The 17,955-nt window shown below is 44.2% G+C and overlaps 1 protein-coding gene and 1 long non-coding RNA gene across 5 annotated transcripts in view; one reads left to right on the top strand and one right to left on the bottom strand.

Annotated features, from left to right (window-relative positions):
• Positions 1-326: 326 nt before the first annotated feature.
• LOC138842941 (uncharacterized) lies at positions 327-5,621 on the bottom strand. Its single transcript, XR_011377952.1, has 2 exons — positions 2,041-5,621; positions 327-1,067 (listed from the first exon to the last, which is right to left on the bottom strand). It is a non-coding gene; the product is annotated as an uncharacterized lncRNA (long non-coding RNA).
• Positions 3,905-17,955, top strand: part of ST8SIA5 (ST8 alpha-N-acetyl-neuraminide alpha-2,8-sialyltransferase 5) — an 80,556-nt gene continuing 66,505 nt past the window's right edge. For 2 of the 4 annotated variants that reach the window (XM_030868280.3, XM_030868278.3), the window contains exon 1: positions 3,977-5,236. In XM_030868280.3, coding sequence (XP_030724140.1) covers positions 5,106-5,236 — 131 coding nt within the window. In that variant the 5' untranslated portion in view covers positions 3,977-5,105. Of the gene's footprint in view, positions 5,237-17,955 lie in introns of all 4 variants that reach the window. The other 2 variants (XM_060310528.2, XM_030868281.3) reach the window with 2 other exon arrangements.

The raw sequence follows: 17,955 nt of genomic DNA, 5'->3' as shown, positions 1-17,955 counted from the left end.
CCTTGTTCCTACAAATATAAAGATGCACAAGAACGGCGTGTTCTTATCACAAACTCCTTGAACACATGGGTGGAATGCCACTTACATAATCTGGCAGGCTGCAGTTGTGCCGTTTGTTATAAAACCCAGCTTTCTTTTTCTTTTTTTTCATCAAAATTAAAAACCTTTTGTTTTAAAGGAAAAAAATCAAAGTAAAAAGACAACCCATACAACAGGAGAAAAGTTTTGCAAATTATATATCTGATAAGGGATATAGTGGATGTATTTTTAAAAATTTAAAAAAAATTTTTTTATAGTGGATGTATTTTAAAAAATTTTATAGTGGATGTATTTAAAAAATTCTTTTTATTGGAGTATAGTTGCTTTACAATGCTGTGTTAGTTTCTACTGTACAGAAAAGTGAATCAGCTATACATATACATATATCCCCCCTTTTTTGGATTCCCTTCTCATTTAGGTCACCGCAGAGCACGGAGTAGAGTTCCCTGAGCTATACAGTAGGTTCTCATTAGTATCTATTTTATACATAGTATCAATAGTATATATATGTCAATCCCCATCTCCCAATTCATCCCACCACCCCCCTTTCCCCCTTGGTAAACCCAGCTTTCTTAAACCAGTAGAAACCTCTAAGATCTTTTCAAAATAGGAATCTTTCCATTTTCTATTGGAGACAATGCTCACAGCATGAGTAATGCTCATCAGTTATCAGTTATTTAGCAGATTGTGCCAGTGTTGACATTTATTCTTGGCTTAATTGTGCATGAGTGTGTGTTTTAAACAATGATGCAGCTGTCCCCATTCCCGGCAATTAGGATATAAAAATGGTGTTCGCTGAATCTGGCAGAGGGACCAGTTCTCCATGTGTTTACTCTTTTGTTTGCAAGGCCTTCTGAGTACTTGCTGCAATTCTACAATCAGAATATCAGTTTGGCTTAAAATAGAACCATGTTTCCATTAATAGAAACAACAGGGACTGCAGACCTCCATGTTTCAAGATCTTCAGTCTCTGACTCCATCATAGATGCTTGCAATTGTGTGTATGTGAAAGACACTTCTTTGACTTCCTGTGGAGACAGGTTTAAAATGCCATTAGGATGAGAAGAGCAGTGTCAGCAGAGATCTGGACTATTGCTAGTCCAGACTATTGCTCTGCAGAGTATCAAGCAATCCAAATACCTCCCATATATGAGTTCCAGGGCCCCAATGGACACCAAAATCCACCAGTGCTCAAGTCCCTTACATAAAATAGCATAGTATTTGCATGAAACCTATGCACATCTCTAGACTGCTTATATTACCTACTACAATGTAAATAGTTGTAAATACAGTTTAAATGCTATGTAAATAATTGCTGGTACACAGCAAATTCAAATTTTGCTTTTTGGAACTTTCTGGAGTTTGGAATTTTTTCCAAATATTTTCCATCCCTGGTGGGTTGAATCTGAGGATGTGGAACCTGTGGATATGAAGGGCCCACTCTACTGCCACGAGATTCTATCTATGGCTAATGCCAGCATCAATATTCTTCACTGCTGATTCATGCAGGTGACCAGGCCATTGAGGAGAGACAGTATCCAGGGTCTAAAGCTGTTATTTTCTCTTGACTATTTTGGCTCTTGGCTTGGTGGGCTTTTTGCTATTAGATTAGCTAGTTAGTATCAGCTAGGATGGGACCAGTTCCTTATTAGGTCACGGCAAGTCTGAATAAATTACCTATGAAAAAATAACTTATCCCTTTGGAAACTGTTTAGCAGTAGTCACTAAAGCTAAGCATAAGTACTCCATGCCCCAGCAATTTCACTTCTAAATCCTGACAGCCAACGGATACGCACGCATACATTCACCAAAAGACGTGCGCTGGAATGTTCATGGCTGCAACTACGCAGATGTCCGTCAACAGGAGAATGGATAAACAAGTTGTACTACAGTCCAACAATGGCATACTATAAACTGAACTCTAACACACAAGGCATTAGTCTTCTGTTGCTGTGAAACAAATTACCACAAACGTAGCAGCTGAAATCAACACACACTTACCAGCTCACAGTTGTGCTCGTGTTAAATCTGGGCCTGGTGTAGCTGGGTTTTCTGCTGAGGGCCTCACAGGCTGAAGTTAAGGTGTTAGGTGCTGAAGCTCAGGATCCTCTTCCACGTTCATTTGGGTTGTTGGCAGAATTCGGGCCCTTTTTTGTGACTGGAGGACTGAGGTCCCTATTTCCTTGCTGCCTGTCACCAGGAGCCAATGTCAGCTCTTAGAGACCGTCTGTATCCATGTGGACCCCTCGATCTTCAATACCAACAATGAAGAATTTCCCTTGTGTCAATTCCTCTCATACTTCATTTCCCTTTCACCGGAAAAAGCCCCATCCTTTTTCAGGGCTCATGTGATCTGGCCCACTGAGAACAATCTCCATACCTTAAAGCCAACTGAGTTGGGTCTTAATTACATCTGCAAAATGCCTTTACAGCAGCACCTAGATTAATGTTCAGTTGAATAACTGGGAGAGGCTGCGAGTACAAGAGAGGATGAGGAATCTTGGGGGCCATCTTAGAATTCTGCCTACCACACAACAGGGATGAATCTCACAGTCAATAGTGGGCAAAGGCAGTCAGACATGAAAGAACATATAATGTATGATTCCATTTCCATCTTCCATAAAATGCAAGAAAAGGAAACACTGATGTTTGGTGTTAGAAGTCAAATGGTGGTTATTCTTGAGTGTGTAGTAACTAGAAAGCTGCAGGAGGAGATTCTGGGGGACTGATAACGTTTTTGTTTCTTGATCTGTGTGCGCCGATTACATGGTGTATTTAACTTGTGAAAACTCAGCAAGCTGTACATTTTTAGAATAATTTGGATTTATTACTTTAAAATAGAGTCGTTTGGTTTTTCCAGGGAAGCGTGCATCCAGAGACAGCTATAAGTGTCGGTACCTGACGTGAGTGGAGAATAAGCAGGAAAGGAAAGGAGACCAGAGAGTGCCTTGCCTGGCGTGATGGTGATATACCTTATGCACACTGCGGGCAAGGGCCAACTAAGTGAAGAGCTAGGACTCTGTTAACTTGAGCCTGCGTGCTGGACCTACTACATAATTTATGTGGCCCGTTGCAAAGTGAAGTACTGGGCCTCCTTGTTCAAAAATTGAGAATTTGAAGACAGTAAGAGTGGGACGTTGAGCCAAGGCTGAGGGTGCGGTTACGGCACTGGTCCCACTCCCTGGAAGCCAACCCTGCCTGTGGGTGTGGGAGAAAGAGCTACCTCTCCGATTCCAGTCTTTGAGCTTTGACCCTATTGACTGTAGACTGGGTTAGCTGGAGCCTAGGAGGTGCTAACTCATTAGTACATGCAAAAGCAAGCATTTTGATGTGCAAGACACCAATCAAATGTGGGGATTATAATAATAATGGACCATCTAAATGTTTATGTATTATTTCTTTCGTTGGCTAAAACGCCTACTGGCAACCTCATGGATAATATGCATTTGATACATAGATAGCACAGGGTCCACTTTCACCTTGTAAATTAGCATGAATTCCAAGACATTGGTGGAACCCTAATCATGAGATTTAACCATGCGTTCTTTGGTCTTTTCAGTTCAAAGAGCGAACTATTAAATGCCGAGACCAGAATATTGGAGTCTGGGTACTTCACCGTCAAAGTTCTTTTTCTTGCTGAGAGATTCGAGTTCCAGTCAAGTTCCAAGCTGAAGCCCCGACCTGACTCTAGAACCTCCCCGACTGGCTGGAGGGCCCTGGGAAGGGGCGCCCTAGAATCATCCAGTGAGGGCTACGTGGTGACTGCCGGGGGCACGTGACTCCCAGGCGGTGGAGACTCGCAGTGCCAGGCTGCCAGGGCTGTGGCTGGGCGTGCGGAGTGGGGTGCGGGGTGAGGGGAGGAGCGGGGAGCACAGTTCGAGGTTAGGATTTCTGATGCGGTACGGCTTTGGCATTGCATTTGTTTATTTTTCCCCGGTGTGCACTCTTGAAGCACAGACCTTTCTAGACAGTGACTTACTAAAGCTTTGGGGGACAGTGGCTCCCGAAGGCGGCCAGCTGCCTGACCTAAGATTTACGAGTGGTTCCAAGGAAGAGACAAGGTCCCAGTGTCTCGGCGACAATGAGGTCTTTGACGAACAGGCGGGAGCTGCGGCTGGGGAATGCGAGGAGGCCTGTGGCCCTGGCGGAGAGCCCCTGAATCTCCTCCCTGCTGGAGTGGGGCTCCCGGGACGCGGGCGGGCGATCCCGCAGGCCATCAGCATGCAGGAGCCGCGCGCTCCGTCCTTGAAGGGCTACCCGGCTGACCTTGCTCCGCTTTCTCCGGAGAAATCTCCCCGAGAGCGCGAGGACTCGGCCGCGGCGGTGACTCGGTGCCTTGCGCGCCGCATGCAAACGCTCCCCTCCAGCCAGCCCAGCTCCGCAGCCGCGGTTTCCCTTCCTGCCTCCTTTTTAAATTCCACGATTCAAACCCGGCATTTTCCGCTCCACCCCTTCCCCTTTCCATCGCCCGCCTGTCTTCACCCAGACTGTCCGGGTGTTTTGTCCCCTACCTCCCATCTGCAGAACTGAAGGCCGACCTTCGCGCTCCCTCGCTGCGGGCCCGGAGATCGGACTTGGCCCGCCAGGGCCGGGCACTGCGCTCGAAAGCCGATCCGGAGCCCGGCCGGAGGGGGCGGTGTGCGGCGCTCTCGGGCGCACAGGCGGACCTTGCCCGTGCCCCGCTCCCCATTGGCCGCCACCTCGGCGGGAGGGGCCGCCCGCGCTCAGGGCACCTGGCGTCGCCGCTCCGCAGGGAAATCGGAGGCTGCCGGGCGCGGACGCCGGGAGGGAAAGGCGTCCGGAGGGAAGGCCCGGGGCCGCTGTCGAGTTCCCAGAGGCCTGCCCTGTTCTGCCAGCCGCCCCGCCGCGGGCGATGCTCGGATGCTCCTGCTCCGTCTTCGCCAGCCGGAAACTTTGCCCGGAGAAGTCCTCCACCCTCCTGACCGCGTGGAGAGGCGCCTGGTGGGCCGCGCGCCCCCAGGGGCCCCGCAGCCCCGCGCGTGATTGCGGGGGCCCCCAGGCGCCTGGCGCACGCCGCGACCCGCCGTGCGCGAGCGGCCGCCAGGATGCGCTACGCGGACCCTTCGGCGAACCGGGATTTGTTGGGGAACCGAACTTTGCTCTTCATCTTCATCTGCGCCTTCGCCTTGGTGACCTTGCTGCAACAGATCTTGTATGGCAGGAACTACATCAAGAGGTAAGAAGGTCCGAGCGCGGGTCGGGGTGCGCGGAGCCCGCGGGTGAGTCCCCAGGTGGCGGCCGCAGCATCCGCCTCGGCGTCCCCGGGGTGAGCGACCGTGGGTCTGAATTTAGCCTCGAGCACCGCCGCGTTAGGTTCGGGTCACCGTGCTCGAAGCGCATCTCTACTCCCAGCTAGAGGAGAACGCCTGCCCAGCGCTGGCCGGAGGCGCCCAACAACTTTGTTCTGTTGTGAAAAATGGGGGACAGGTTGGAGTTCGGAGCGGCCAAGCTGACGATAAATCCATGTGAATGCCCTGAGCGGCCGCAGGGGTCAGATCGGTGTCCCCAAATCTACAGCGCCATGGCCATTTGGTTGGAGGGGAGGCTGCCGTGTGTGGAGGGCTCAAAATCGGATAGGCTTACCACTCGAGTCCTGAACTTTTGTGGGGGCCCTTAGGGGGAAAAGCATATTGTTCCCCGCAGGAGTGCCGGGTTAGGTTGGGGGGATAATGGGCTAGGACGATGCGACAGAGATAGTGAATCCTTATAAACCAGTAACCACTGGATCTGTGAAACTCACAACCTGATCCCTCTGAAACAGATGGTTCTTTCTCATCCTTACGCAGAAGGTCAGAGCTGCAGCAGAAGTTAACCCTCCCCTCCTGGGCTCTCATCCACGGGCAAACTCCATTAAGAGACAGAGGAGTAGGAGGTGTCACTCAGAAACTCAGACCCAGCCTCAGTCCCTGTGTGTGCGGAAAATATATGGAAATGCCAACCGTTTTCGTCTGCCTGCCCTGCTGGCAGGGGAACAGCTTCGGGTTACTCTGCCTGGTTCCAGGGCTTGGGGAGAGGGCTGCCCCAGGATCCTCCCATTTCAGAGCCTCTTTTGGAAAGAACCCACCTCTCTTTTCTGCTGGAGGTTTTTCCTTTGCTGTCAGTTGTCTTCCTACTCTCGCTGCCCCTCCCCAGCGAGGCTGATAGAAAACAAAATGCCTGGCTAGCTATATAAACATCCCGTCTCCTCTAAACTTCTAAATAATAAAACAGTTGTTCTCTTTTCATCGTTTGGATTCCACAGCAGTCATTTGTGCCCCTGGTCTGGGCGGCACTCAGGGATGGGGGAGTGACATTGCTGCCGGGCCTTGGCTCACAGTAGGAAAGCCAAGCAGTTAGGCCATTTTCCGCTCCATGTCCCAGAGCTGGGTAGGATGAGGCCCCTTGGCCAGGACATTTGTTTCCAACCAGCCGCTGCTCCTGACCTTCCCAGAGAGCATTTTTCTCTGGTTGAGGGCAGCTGGCGAGCTCTGCCTGGTGCTGGTATCTTTAAAGGACATTTTCAGAGAGTCTCCTGGCTTGCTGGAGCCCATTGGGCCTGCTGCCCCCCAGAGATAACCCTACTGGGCCCCAAATGGCCTGCTTGCTCCTCAACAGGATGGCTGTGGGTACCTACCCCCTGCTCGCACCTACACAGAGCTGCCGGGGCTGTCGGGATCGTTGCCGTCTCGTCAACAGCGGGAGAATATCCGTGCCCACGGCAAATGGCAGCTCAGCTTCTAAGTGCTTGCCCCGGCAGGCCCTCCCTGATCTTGAGTGGATGCAGCTGCCCGGAGCTCAGCGGGCATACCAGTTGCATCCCATCCTCTCACACAGAGACCCTGAGCCCCTCAGTCTCAGAGGTCGCCTCACAGGCCTCACTCCAGGGACTGAATGAATCCAATCAAGTAAGCAAAAGTTGCATGCATTCAATCCTGGAAGGGCACCATGGGGTCTTTAAAGAAGATGATGTGGTCCTGGTGTTCAGGGGGCTTGATGTCTCCTTGGGGAAACACAATGGCCACAAATGAGATAGGAATGAATGTTGAAATGTTTAAGGTGGGAGACACCACTGGGCTGGAGCTGTTAGGGAAGGCTGCCCGGAGAAGGCTTGACCTGAGTGGGCCCGTGAAGGAAGGAGAAGCTTTGGGCAGGTGAGCGGAAGTGCACATCAGGAACCGAAGGGGGCAGGAGCAAAGGTGCGGAGCTGTGGCACCGCCTCCTCGCACCTCTCCCAGGTTGACCTACCTGTGCTGTCACACTTGGCTTAACCTCTGGTTAGCTGCTCCCGGGGCTGTCCTGACCCTGAACCAGGTTGCGGCTGCCACATCGGAGCACGAATAACACCTGCTCCCCTATCTTGTTTCCTACACATCTCATCACTGTAATGAATCAACTTGATGGGATTATTGGTCTGTCTCCTGTGTAGAAACACTTGAGTGTTCCTCCAGCAGATGTCCTGGAACAGCCTGCATCAGAGTCACCTGCATGGCCATTGACATGCAGATTCCTGGGCCCCTCTCTGCGGGTGGCATCCAGTAACCTGCTTTTTTAACAAGCTCCTCAGATGATTTGTAACAAGTCCTCTCTGCTGCTCTAGGCCCGTGGTTCTCAATAGAGGGCAGTGTTGTTCCCCAGGGCTTAAGATGCTGCAATGCATGGCCTGTCCACGACAAAAGACTTACCCAGCCCCAAATGTCAGCAGTGCTGAGGGGGAGAAACCCTACTCTAGATGAAAATTCCATGAGGTAGAGGTTCAGTCTGTTTTGTCCCCAGCTGTACCCTGAGCGCCAAATATGGTGCCTGGCACATAGTAGGTTCTCAAAATATTGGGTAATGATTGAAAGTGGTGTGTGCGTGCACACGGGCAGGGGTAGTGATCACAGGGACACAGTGAAGACGTGGATCCCACTGGCGTACGGGGGAGTGTAGGGAAGGAGGGGACAGACGTAATATTGGGTCAGCGGCTTCAGTGAAGTGCTTTGCGGATTGGGAAGGACAGCTGGAATTTGGTTCATTAGGCCATAGGGAGCCACATGTGGTCCTTGAGTAGAGTAGGGATGTGATCAAAGCCTTTTAAGGAAGGGGTAGAGAAAGGGAGAGAAGGGGAGGCTGTTGTCACAGCCTGGCCAGAAGTGAGGAGAACGTGGTGCTGGGGGCAGATCTACTTTGGAGCCAGGGATTCATTTGTCCATTCTTTGCTTCTGTGCTGAGCTGTGTGGATGCCTTCGGCAGAGCCTTCATTGTTTGATGTGACACAAAGAGCTCAGGGGCACAAAGAGGGCCAGCTGTTCCGGTGAGAATCAGGGACAGATTACACCCGAAGGAAGTGGGGGTGTGAGTCAGTCTGCATTCTTTCTTTGGGCCCCTGGCTTCTCCCTGTGCTGTACAGGGGACACTGCTGGGAGAGGGAGCGGAGGGGGAGGGAGGAGGAGAGGAGGAAGGTGGGGCAGCGCAGGTGGCTTAGTGGGCTCAGGGTCTCTACAGGAGAAGGTGCACTGTATGTGGATTAGGAGGGAAAGGCAAGAAACAAAGCTGTGAAGTTTGCCCTTGGTGCTTCCTGGCTCCACATCTGCTCTTGATTGAACAAATCCTTAACGAAGATTTCCTACACGCTGAACACCACAATGGTGTGCAAGACAGACACAGCCCAGGGTTCTCGGGAGCTCACAGTCTATGGGGAAGACAGAAGGACACATAAGACATACACAAGCCACACTGGAGTTGTGGACAAGGAACTCTAAGGATGTGGAGGGAGTCATAGTGAATCAGGGTGTCTTCAAGGTGCAGGGAGACATTTGAAGGAAGTCTTAAGGAAAGGGGAATGACCCATAAAAACATGGGAATGTGGAAGGATGGTGGAAGGTACCCAGGTTGAACAACGGTAGAAAGGTGCAGGGGAGACTTGAGTAATTCTTCATACCTCCTATATAGCTGGGGGGCAGGGTGGGGCAGGGTGAGGCAGGCAGGGCCGGGTTATGCAGAACTAAGTGGGAAATATGTGAGAAGGAGCCTGTCTGGAGCAAAGAGGGTAACAAGTTCGAGTCTAGATCTGCTCAGATCTTGCAAGGCAATCCACTTGGAACTCTCCAGTAGCTCATTGGAAAGGAGCTCGGGAACTGGGGGTGGACAAGAGCCAGACTAACAATGGAGATCTTGGAGTCGCCAAGCATCAAAATCAGCATTTTTCCAACTTTTAGGATTGTTACCCACAGTTAAGAAATATGTTATACCCAGGGATCCAGGACACACTCACATATACATCCATCTGAAACAAGCATTTTGTGAAAGAATATTTGGCCTTGTTATGAGAAATTCACTTTAGTATTTTCTATTCTACTTCATTAAAAAATTCTGTTTCACTTCATTTAAAACATAAATTCAGCCTTAAAAAGGAAATTCTATTTTTTTTAATTGTGGTATAGTTGTTTTACAAAGTGTGTTAGTTTCTACCGTACAAAAAGGAAACTCTCCCTTTGAGCCCTCCACTCCTCCAAATTCCCTTTGTTAGTGCTAAAACCTTCACATAAACTCATATCCCTGGAGTGTTAAGGACTTCAGTTACTCATACTTTAACAGAGGGGTAAGGAAAGGGCATTGTTTTTGTTTTTATGTTTTTTTGTTTTTTTTTAAGGAAGAAAGGACATTGTGTGATCTGGTCGCAACCTGCCTTTTAAACTTAATCTCAGAGGACGACTAGATAGGCATGGGCCTTGAATGCCCTCCTCCACTGTCTCTCAGTGGAGCTTTATAATTCTCCATAAAGAATTTGAACATTTTTTGTTAGATTTATCTCTAGCTACATAGTTTTTACTGCTACTGTAAAAAAAAATCTTTAAAAAATTATATTTTCTAACCATTTGTAGCTAGTATAAAAAATAAATTTTATTTTTTTGTATATTGATTTTATAATCAGCAAGCTTGATGATAATAATAATAATCAACACATAATAATAATAATTTATCTGTAGAGTCTTCTGGGATTTCTTTGTAGACTTTTTTCCCTTTCATTACAATCCTCATACCATTTTTTAAAAAATTAATTTTTATTGGAGTATAGTTGCTCTACAATGCTGTGTTAGTTTCTACTGTACAGCAGAGTGAATCAGCTATATGTATATATATATCCCCTTATTTTGGATTTCCTTCCCATTTAGGTCACCACACAGCACTGAGTAGAGTTCCCTGAGCTATACAGTAGGTTCTCATTAGTTATCTATTTTATACATACTATCAATAGTGTATATATGTCAATCCCAATCTCTGAATTCATCCCCCCATTTCCCCTCTTGCTGTTCATACATTTTTTCTCTATGTCTATTTCTGTTTTGCAAACAAGATCATCTATACCATTTTTCTAGATTCCACATATGTGTTAATATGTGACATTTATTTTTCTCTTTCTGACTTACTTCACTCTGTATGACAGTCTCTAGGTCCATCCACCTCACTACAAATAACTCAATTTTGTTTCTTTTTATGGCTGAGTAATATTCTATTATATATATGTACCTCATCTTCTTTATCCATTCCTCTATTGATGGACATTTAGGTTGCTTCCATGTCCTGGCTATTGTAAATAGTGCTGCTATGAACATTAGGGTGCATTTGTCTTTTTGAATATGGTATATGTCCAGTAGTGGGACTGCTGGGTCATATGGTAGTTCTATTTTTAGTTTTTTAAGGAACCTCCATACTGTTCTCCATAGTGGCTGCACCAATTTACATTTCCACCAACAGTATAACAGGGTTCCCTTTTCTCCACACCCTCTCCAGCATATACTGTTTGTAGATTTTTTGATGATGGCCATTCTGACTGCTGTGAGGTGATACCTCATTGCAGTTTTGATTTGCATTTCGCTAATAATTAGTGTTGTTGACCATGTTTTCATGTGTTTCTTGGCCATCTGTATGTCTTCTTTGGAGAAATGTCTATTTAGGTCTTCCGCCCATTATGTAATTGGGTTTTTTTTTTTTTGATATTGAGCTGCATGAGCTGTTTTTATATTTTGGAGATTAATCCTTTGTCCGTTGCTTCGTTTGCAAATATTTTCTCCCATTCTGAGTCTTGTCTTTTCGTATTGTTTATAGTTTCCTTTGCTGTGCAAAACTTTTAAATTTAATTAGGTCCCATTTATTAACTTTTATTTTCACTACTCTAGGAAGTGGGTCAAAAAAGATCCTGCTGCGATTTATGTCAAAGAGTGTTCTGCCTATGTTTTCTTCTAAGAGGTTTTATAGTGTCTGACCTTACATTCAGGTCTTTTATCCATTTTGAGTTTATTTTTGTGTATGGTTTTAGGGAGTGAAGTAAAACTGAAACTGTCACTGTTTGCAGATGACATGATACTATACATAGAAATCCTGAAGATGCCACCAGAAAGCTATTAGAGCTAATCAAAGTCACAGAATACAAAATTAATACACAGAAATCTCTAGCATTCCTATACACTAACAATGAAAGACCAGAAAGAGAAATTAAGGAAATAATCCCATTTACCACTGCAACAAAAAGAATAAAATACCTAGGAATAAATGTACCTAAGGAGGTAAAAGACCTGTACTCAGAAAACTATAAGATGCTGATGAAAGAAATCAAAGATGACACAAACACATAGAGAGATATACCATGTTCTTGGATTGGAAGAATCAATATTGTGAAAATGGCTATACTATCCAAAGCAATCTACAGATTCAAAGCAATCCCTATCAAGTTACCAATGATATTTTTCACAGAACTAGAACAGAAAATTTTACAATTTGTATGGAAACACAAAAGACCCTGAATAGCCAAAGCTATCTTGAGAAAGAAAAATGGAGCTGGAGGAATCAGGATCCCTGACTTCAGACTATACTACAAAGCTATAGTAATCAAGACAGTATGGTACTGGCAAAAAAACAGAAATATAGACCAATGGAGCAGGATAGAAAGCCCAGAGATAAACCCACGCACATATGGTCACCTAGTCTATGACAAAGGAGGCAAGAATGTACAATGGAGAAAAGACAGCCTCTTCAATAAGTGTTGCTGGGAAAACTGGACAGCTACATGTAAAAGAATGAAATTACAATCCTTATACCTTAATTTACTTTTCTTATCTTACTGTGCTGATTAGGACCTTTGATATCATGTTCAATAAAAATGTCATAGTGAATATCCTGGCCCTAATTCTGATTTTTTCCTTAAAAATTTTTTTTAAAAAAGAATAGCTATATTGAAATATACTCATAAATCCACCCATCTATAAATTCATAAAATTCACCCATTTGAAGTATACAATTAAATGGCTCTTAGCATATTCACACAGTTATGCATCCCTCACCACAATCAATTTTAGAACATTTTCCTTACCCTGCAAAAGAAACCTTGTACCCCTTAGCCATCATCCCCTAGTACCCCTATATCTCCCAGCTCTAGAAATGAATAAATACACTAATCTGTCTCTATGGATTTGTCTATTCTGGACATTTCATATAAATGGAAACATACAATATATGGTCCTGTGTGACTGGCATATTTCATTAAGCATATTTTCAAGGTTCATCCATGCTGTAGCATTGTGTCAGTTCTTCATTTCTCCTTTTTTAATTTTTATTTTATATTGGAGTATAGTTGATTAACAATGTTGTGTTAGTTTCAGGTGTACAGCACAGTGATTCAATTATACATATACATGTATCTATTCTTTTTCAAGTTCTTTTGCCATTTAGGTTATTACAGAATATTGAGCAGAATTTCCCATGCTATACAGTAGGTCCCTGTTGGTTATCTATTTTAAATATAGCAGTGTGTATATGTCAGTCCCAAGTTAGTACTTCGCTTCTTTTTTTTGATAAGTAATATTCAATTTATGGATACACCATATTTTATTTATCCATTAATGATGGCATTTTTGGGTTCTTTCCACATTTTTGCTGTTATGAATAAGACTGCTATGAGCATTTGTGTACAAGTTTTTTTGTTGTTGTTGTTGTACGCGGGCCTCTCACTGTTGTGGCCTCTCCCGCTGCGGAGCACAGGCTCCGGACGCGCAGGCTCAGCGGCCATGGCTCACGGGCCCAGCCGCTCCGCGGCATGTGGGATCTTCCCGGACTTGGGCACGAACCCGTGTCCCCTGCATCGGCAGGCGGACTCTCAACCACTGCACCACCAGGGAAGCCCTGTGTACAAGTTTTTCTGTGGACATGCGTTTTCATTTCTCTTAGGTATATACCTACAAGTGGAATTGTTGGGTCATATGGTAACTCTATGTTTTACCATTTGAGGAATTGCCAGGCTGTCTTCTGAAGTGGTTATACCATTTTACACTCCCTCCAGCAGTGTATGAGGATTCCAAGTTCACCACATCCTTGGAAACACTCATTATTTATTTGTCTTTTTGATCAGTCATCTTAGTGGTTTTGAAGTGGTATTTCATTGTGGGTTTGATTTGTGTTTCCCTGATGGCTGGGGATGTGGAACATTCTTTTGTGTGCTTATTCTTGGCCATTTGTATATATTCTTTGGAGAAATGCCTATTCATATTCTTTGCCCATTTTTAAATTGGATGATTTGTCTTTTCATTATTGAGTTTTAAGTGTTCTTTATAGATTTCAAATATAAGTCTCTTGTCAGATATATGATTTGGAAAACATTTCCCTCATTTTATTGGTTGCCTTTCATTTTCTTGATGATGTCCTTTACAGCATGAAAGTTTTAATTCTGATGAATTCCAATTCATCTACTGTTTTCATTAGTTGCTTGTGCTTTAGGTGTCATATCTAAGAAACCATTGCCTGTGTACAATATCCAATGTCACAAAGATTTACACCTATGTTTTCTTCTAAGGGTTTTTATAGTTTTAGCTCTTATGTTGAGGTCTTTGATCCATTTTGAATTAATTTTTGTATATGGTGTCATTAATCCTGATTTTAAGAGAAATGGTGGTAAAGTGTCACCACTGAGTCTGTGTGCTTGGTTTTGTTTTGTTTGTTGTTGTTTTGTAGATATCCTCTAGTAGGGTAAAGAAGGTTCCCTTGTGGAGTATGCTAAAAAGTTTTGTTGTTTTACTGTGTTTGGATACTAATTTTAATCAGATGCTTTTTCTACATCTATTGGACGATATGGACTTTTTCTCCTTTACTCTTTTGATGTGGTAAATTGTACTAATAGATGTTAAACTTATAATTTTAGAGATAAACCCATATTGTTCATGGTACATTATTTGGTTTATATGATGTGAGATTTTATTGACTAATATTTTTATTTAGGATATTGTATCTCATGTTCTTGAATGATAGTGGCCTGTAATTTTTTAAATGCTGTTTTTGTCTAGTTTTAAAACCAGTCTTGTAAAATGAGTTGGGAATGTTTCCTATTTATCTGTTTTCTGGAATGGTTTATGGAAGTTTGACATTTATTTTTTGAAATCTTCGTAGAATTCACCTGTATAGCCACCAGCACCTAATGTTTTCCTTGTTAAACTTACTAGAATTTTAGAATTAAATTACTAATTATTAAAATTAAATTACTAATTCTGTTTCTTTAATGGTTTAAGACTGTTTAGGTTTTTATATTTCTTCAATCATTTTTTGGCAGATTATATTTTTACAGAAAATTTTCAAAAGATTTCATATTTATTCATACAAAGTTCATAATATTCTCTGTTACATCTGAGTTTTGACCACTTTTTTTATTCCTAACATTGTTTATTTCTTTTTCTAGTTTTTTTACTGATGTTTATTAAATGGCCAGCTTCGGGCTTCGTTGATTCCTCTCTTGTATCTTTACTTTCTATTTCATTAATTTTTATGCTTTGGTTTTATTCTAGTATTATTTTTCTAACTTCTTAAGTTGGATGCTTATCTCTTTAATTTTCAGTCTTTAGTATTTTCCATTGTACACTTCTAAGGTTATAAAATTTCCTCTAAATAATTCTTTAGTTAAAGCCCTCTGTTTTGGGATGATGATGATGATAACAGCAATTTGGTGTTATATTGCATTTACCATATGCCAGGTACCAGCCCAAGTGGTTTATATATTACCACACTGAATTCTAACAACAAGTAATTGATGCAATTACTATTCTCATTTTATAGGTGAGGAAACAGAGGCACAGTGAAGTTAAATAATTTGTTCAAGGTCATACAGCTTGTAACTACCAGAAATATTTTCATTGTCTTAAACTTTTTATTTATTTTTATATTAAAAAATTTTTGGCTGTGTTGGGTCTTTGTTGCCGTGCACGGGCTTCCTCTAGTTTCGGCGAGTGGGGGCTACTCTTCATTGTGGTGCGTGGGCATCTCATTGTGGTAGCTTCTCTTGTTGTGGAGCAAGGACTCTAGGCACGTGGGCTTCAGTAGTTGTGGTGCACGGGCTCAATAGCTGTGGCTCGCAGGCTCAGTAGTTGTGACACATGGGCCTAGTTGCTCCATGGCATGTGGGATCTTCCCTGACCAGGGATCGAACCCCTGTCCCCTGCATTGGCAGGCAGATTCTTAACCACTGCGCCACCAGGGGAGCCCCTTTCATTGTCTTGAATTCCAAATATTTTCTAATTTCTCTCATGATTTATTTATTTTTGCTCATAAATTTAGAAATGTTTTAAAATTTCCAACTACTTTATTTATTTTTTGAATTTTTAACCCAAATTCATTGTGATAATAAGAGAATATGGTATTTATAATGCTGATTCTTTGAGATTTGTTGAAATTTTCTTTGTGATCTCGTATGTGGTTGATTTTCATAAACATTAGGTGTGTACTTGAAAAAAATGTGATTCTCTCATTGTTAGGTGCAGTATTCTTACTTGTCTTTTCTATCAAGTTGTTTTTTTAATTTTTCAATCTTCTGTATCCTTATTTTTTTTGTTTTTTGGCTCAGTTGTTCTGTCAATTTCTAAAAGATGTGTATAGAAATCTTCCTCTGTGATAGTGGATTTATCAGTTTCTCCTTGTCAACTTACCAACTTTTACCTTATACATATCGAAGTGATGTTATTTAATGCATACTAGTTTAGACAAATTGTCTTTCTAGTGAACTGAATCTTTTGTTAAAGTGTAGTGAGTTTATTTTTAGTAATATTGATACATTGAACCTTAAAGTTGATGTTGTCTAATATTAATATAGTGAAACAGCTTTCATTTGGCTAGTATTTGCTTGTCATGACTGTCTCGATCCTTTTTTTCAACATTTCCATGTCTTTCATTCCATGTCTGTGTAACCAGCATATAGTTACAGTTTTGATATCTAGTCTGACAATATTTATCTTTTACCTGGAAAGCTTAGTGTATCTACGTTTATTGTGCTTACTGATGAATACCATATGATATTGGAATATTATTTCTGCCATCATATTCTGTATTTTTTATGTATTCTGCTTTGCTTTTTTTTCTGTCTTGCCTTTGGATTATTTGTGTTTTCCTGGCTGTAGGAAGAGGTTTCTAACGAGAATCTTCATCTTAGGTAGGCCCTGTTGCCATTGCAAGGGAAGCATGAATCATGGGGATTGAGCGATGCCCCTAGGACAGCCGCTGGCTTTAGAACTCATCCACTACTTTCCTTGCCATATTATTCATCCATTTAAGAAGGAGTTGTACACATATTATGTATATTTTAGTTGTATTTTAGTGTTTTGTAGTGGGAGATGTTACAGATTGGGTTCCCTGGAAAGCAGGCTCTTTGCCAGAGACTAGAATGCAGAAGGTTGATTAAGATGTGCTCTTGGGATCAACACCTGAAGAAGGGAGAAGGGATAAGATTGAGCAGGGGGAGAAATTGAGCTGCAGTGCAGTCCCAGAGAAGGCCTTAGCCACCCTTTGGATTCCCTGAGTTGAGCCTTCCTCAGGGTGAGGAGGCTGGGCCTTTGTACCTCTGGGTTGAATTTTCAGTCATTGGATGCAGCTGCCTCTGGAAGAGGGTGGTCTTGACCAAGTTGGCTCTCCTTACATGAGGCAATTCCCAGAGGGAACTGAGAGCTGGGGGCTGTCAACTCTGGGCACCCCCAGAAGGTGGGGAAGAAATCCTTCATTCCTGAAGGGGCACCTGCCACAGAGGGTTTTTCAGTCTGCCATTTTGCCAGAAATAGGAGTCCTTGAATGTCTCCATCCCCTACGCCCTCCCCAAACAAAAGTCTTACCCCCATGATCAGCCTGTGCCTGAAGCCCCACTATTTTTTTGAAAGAATAGAGTTCTCAAAGCTTTATTAAAGTGACTTTTCCAAAAACTTGAAGAGCCCACTATACCTCACCCCTTTAGTGAAGACGGAACAACCCACCTTGCAAGCCCCAAAAGGATCACCTGAAGCCCTACTCTTAAAGGAGAACATCGCTCCTGCCAACCAAGGGTCTTTTATACACATCACGTCTGTCCTGACTCTGTGCCTTTACCCACACTGTGTTCCCACCTGCTATGCCTCCCCGACTATCTCTGTGCCAGTCCAAATCCTGCTTCTCCTTTTGTTCTCAGCCCACAGTACACTTCCCCTGCCCTGAATTCACAGCACTTGTGCTGTGTGTACTTAGCACAGGCTGCCCAGCACTGTCCTGTTGCCTTCTGTGTGACTGCACAGCAGGCAGGAGCCCAGGCTGGCCCTGCCTTGTCCTGTCTGGTGTAGACAGGACTCTTCTATACTCTGTCCCCTCCAGCCTTCCTCTTTCCTGTGCCTCAAGGGGGCAGATCTGGGCTGCCTGCGTATGGCTGGTGCAGGCCTGAAGCTTGAGGATATGAAACTGGGTCAAGGAAAAGTACAGCCTGACTTCATGCTGTATCTCAAGTGCACATTCGAAGGCTCTCACCGCTGATCCAACTCTCCCCCTACCGAGGGGCAAAGCCCTCTGTTTGACTGCCTGGAGAGACAGGCACAGCCCCAGGAGGTGGGGATCACAGGGACTGGAGGATCTACCGGGGGGTGGCTCTGGAGGGGGACGGTGCCTAGCGGG

The sequence above is a fragment of the Globicephala melas genome, chromosome 13 (assembly GCF_963455315.2).
Source record: "Globicephala melas chromosome 13, mGloMel1.2, whole genome shotgun sequence".
NCBI lineage: Eukaryota > Metazoa > Chordata > Mammalia > Artiodactyla > Delphinidae > Globicephala > Globicephala melas.
Note: the sequence above shows the minus strand (reverse complement) of the source record. Positions and strands in the feature narration are given on the sequence as shown.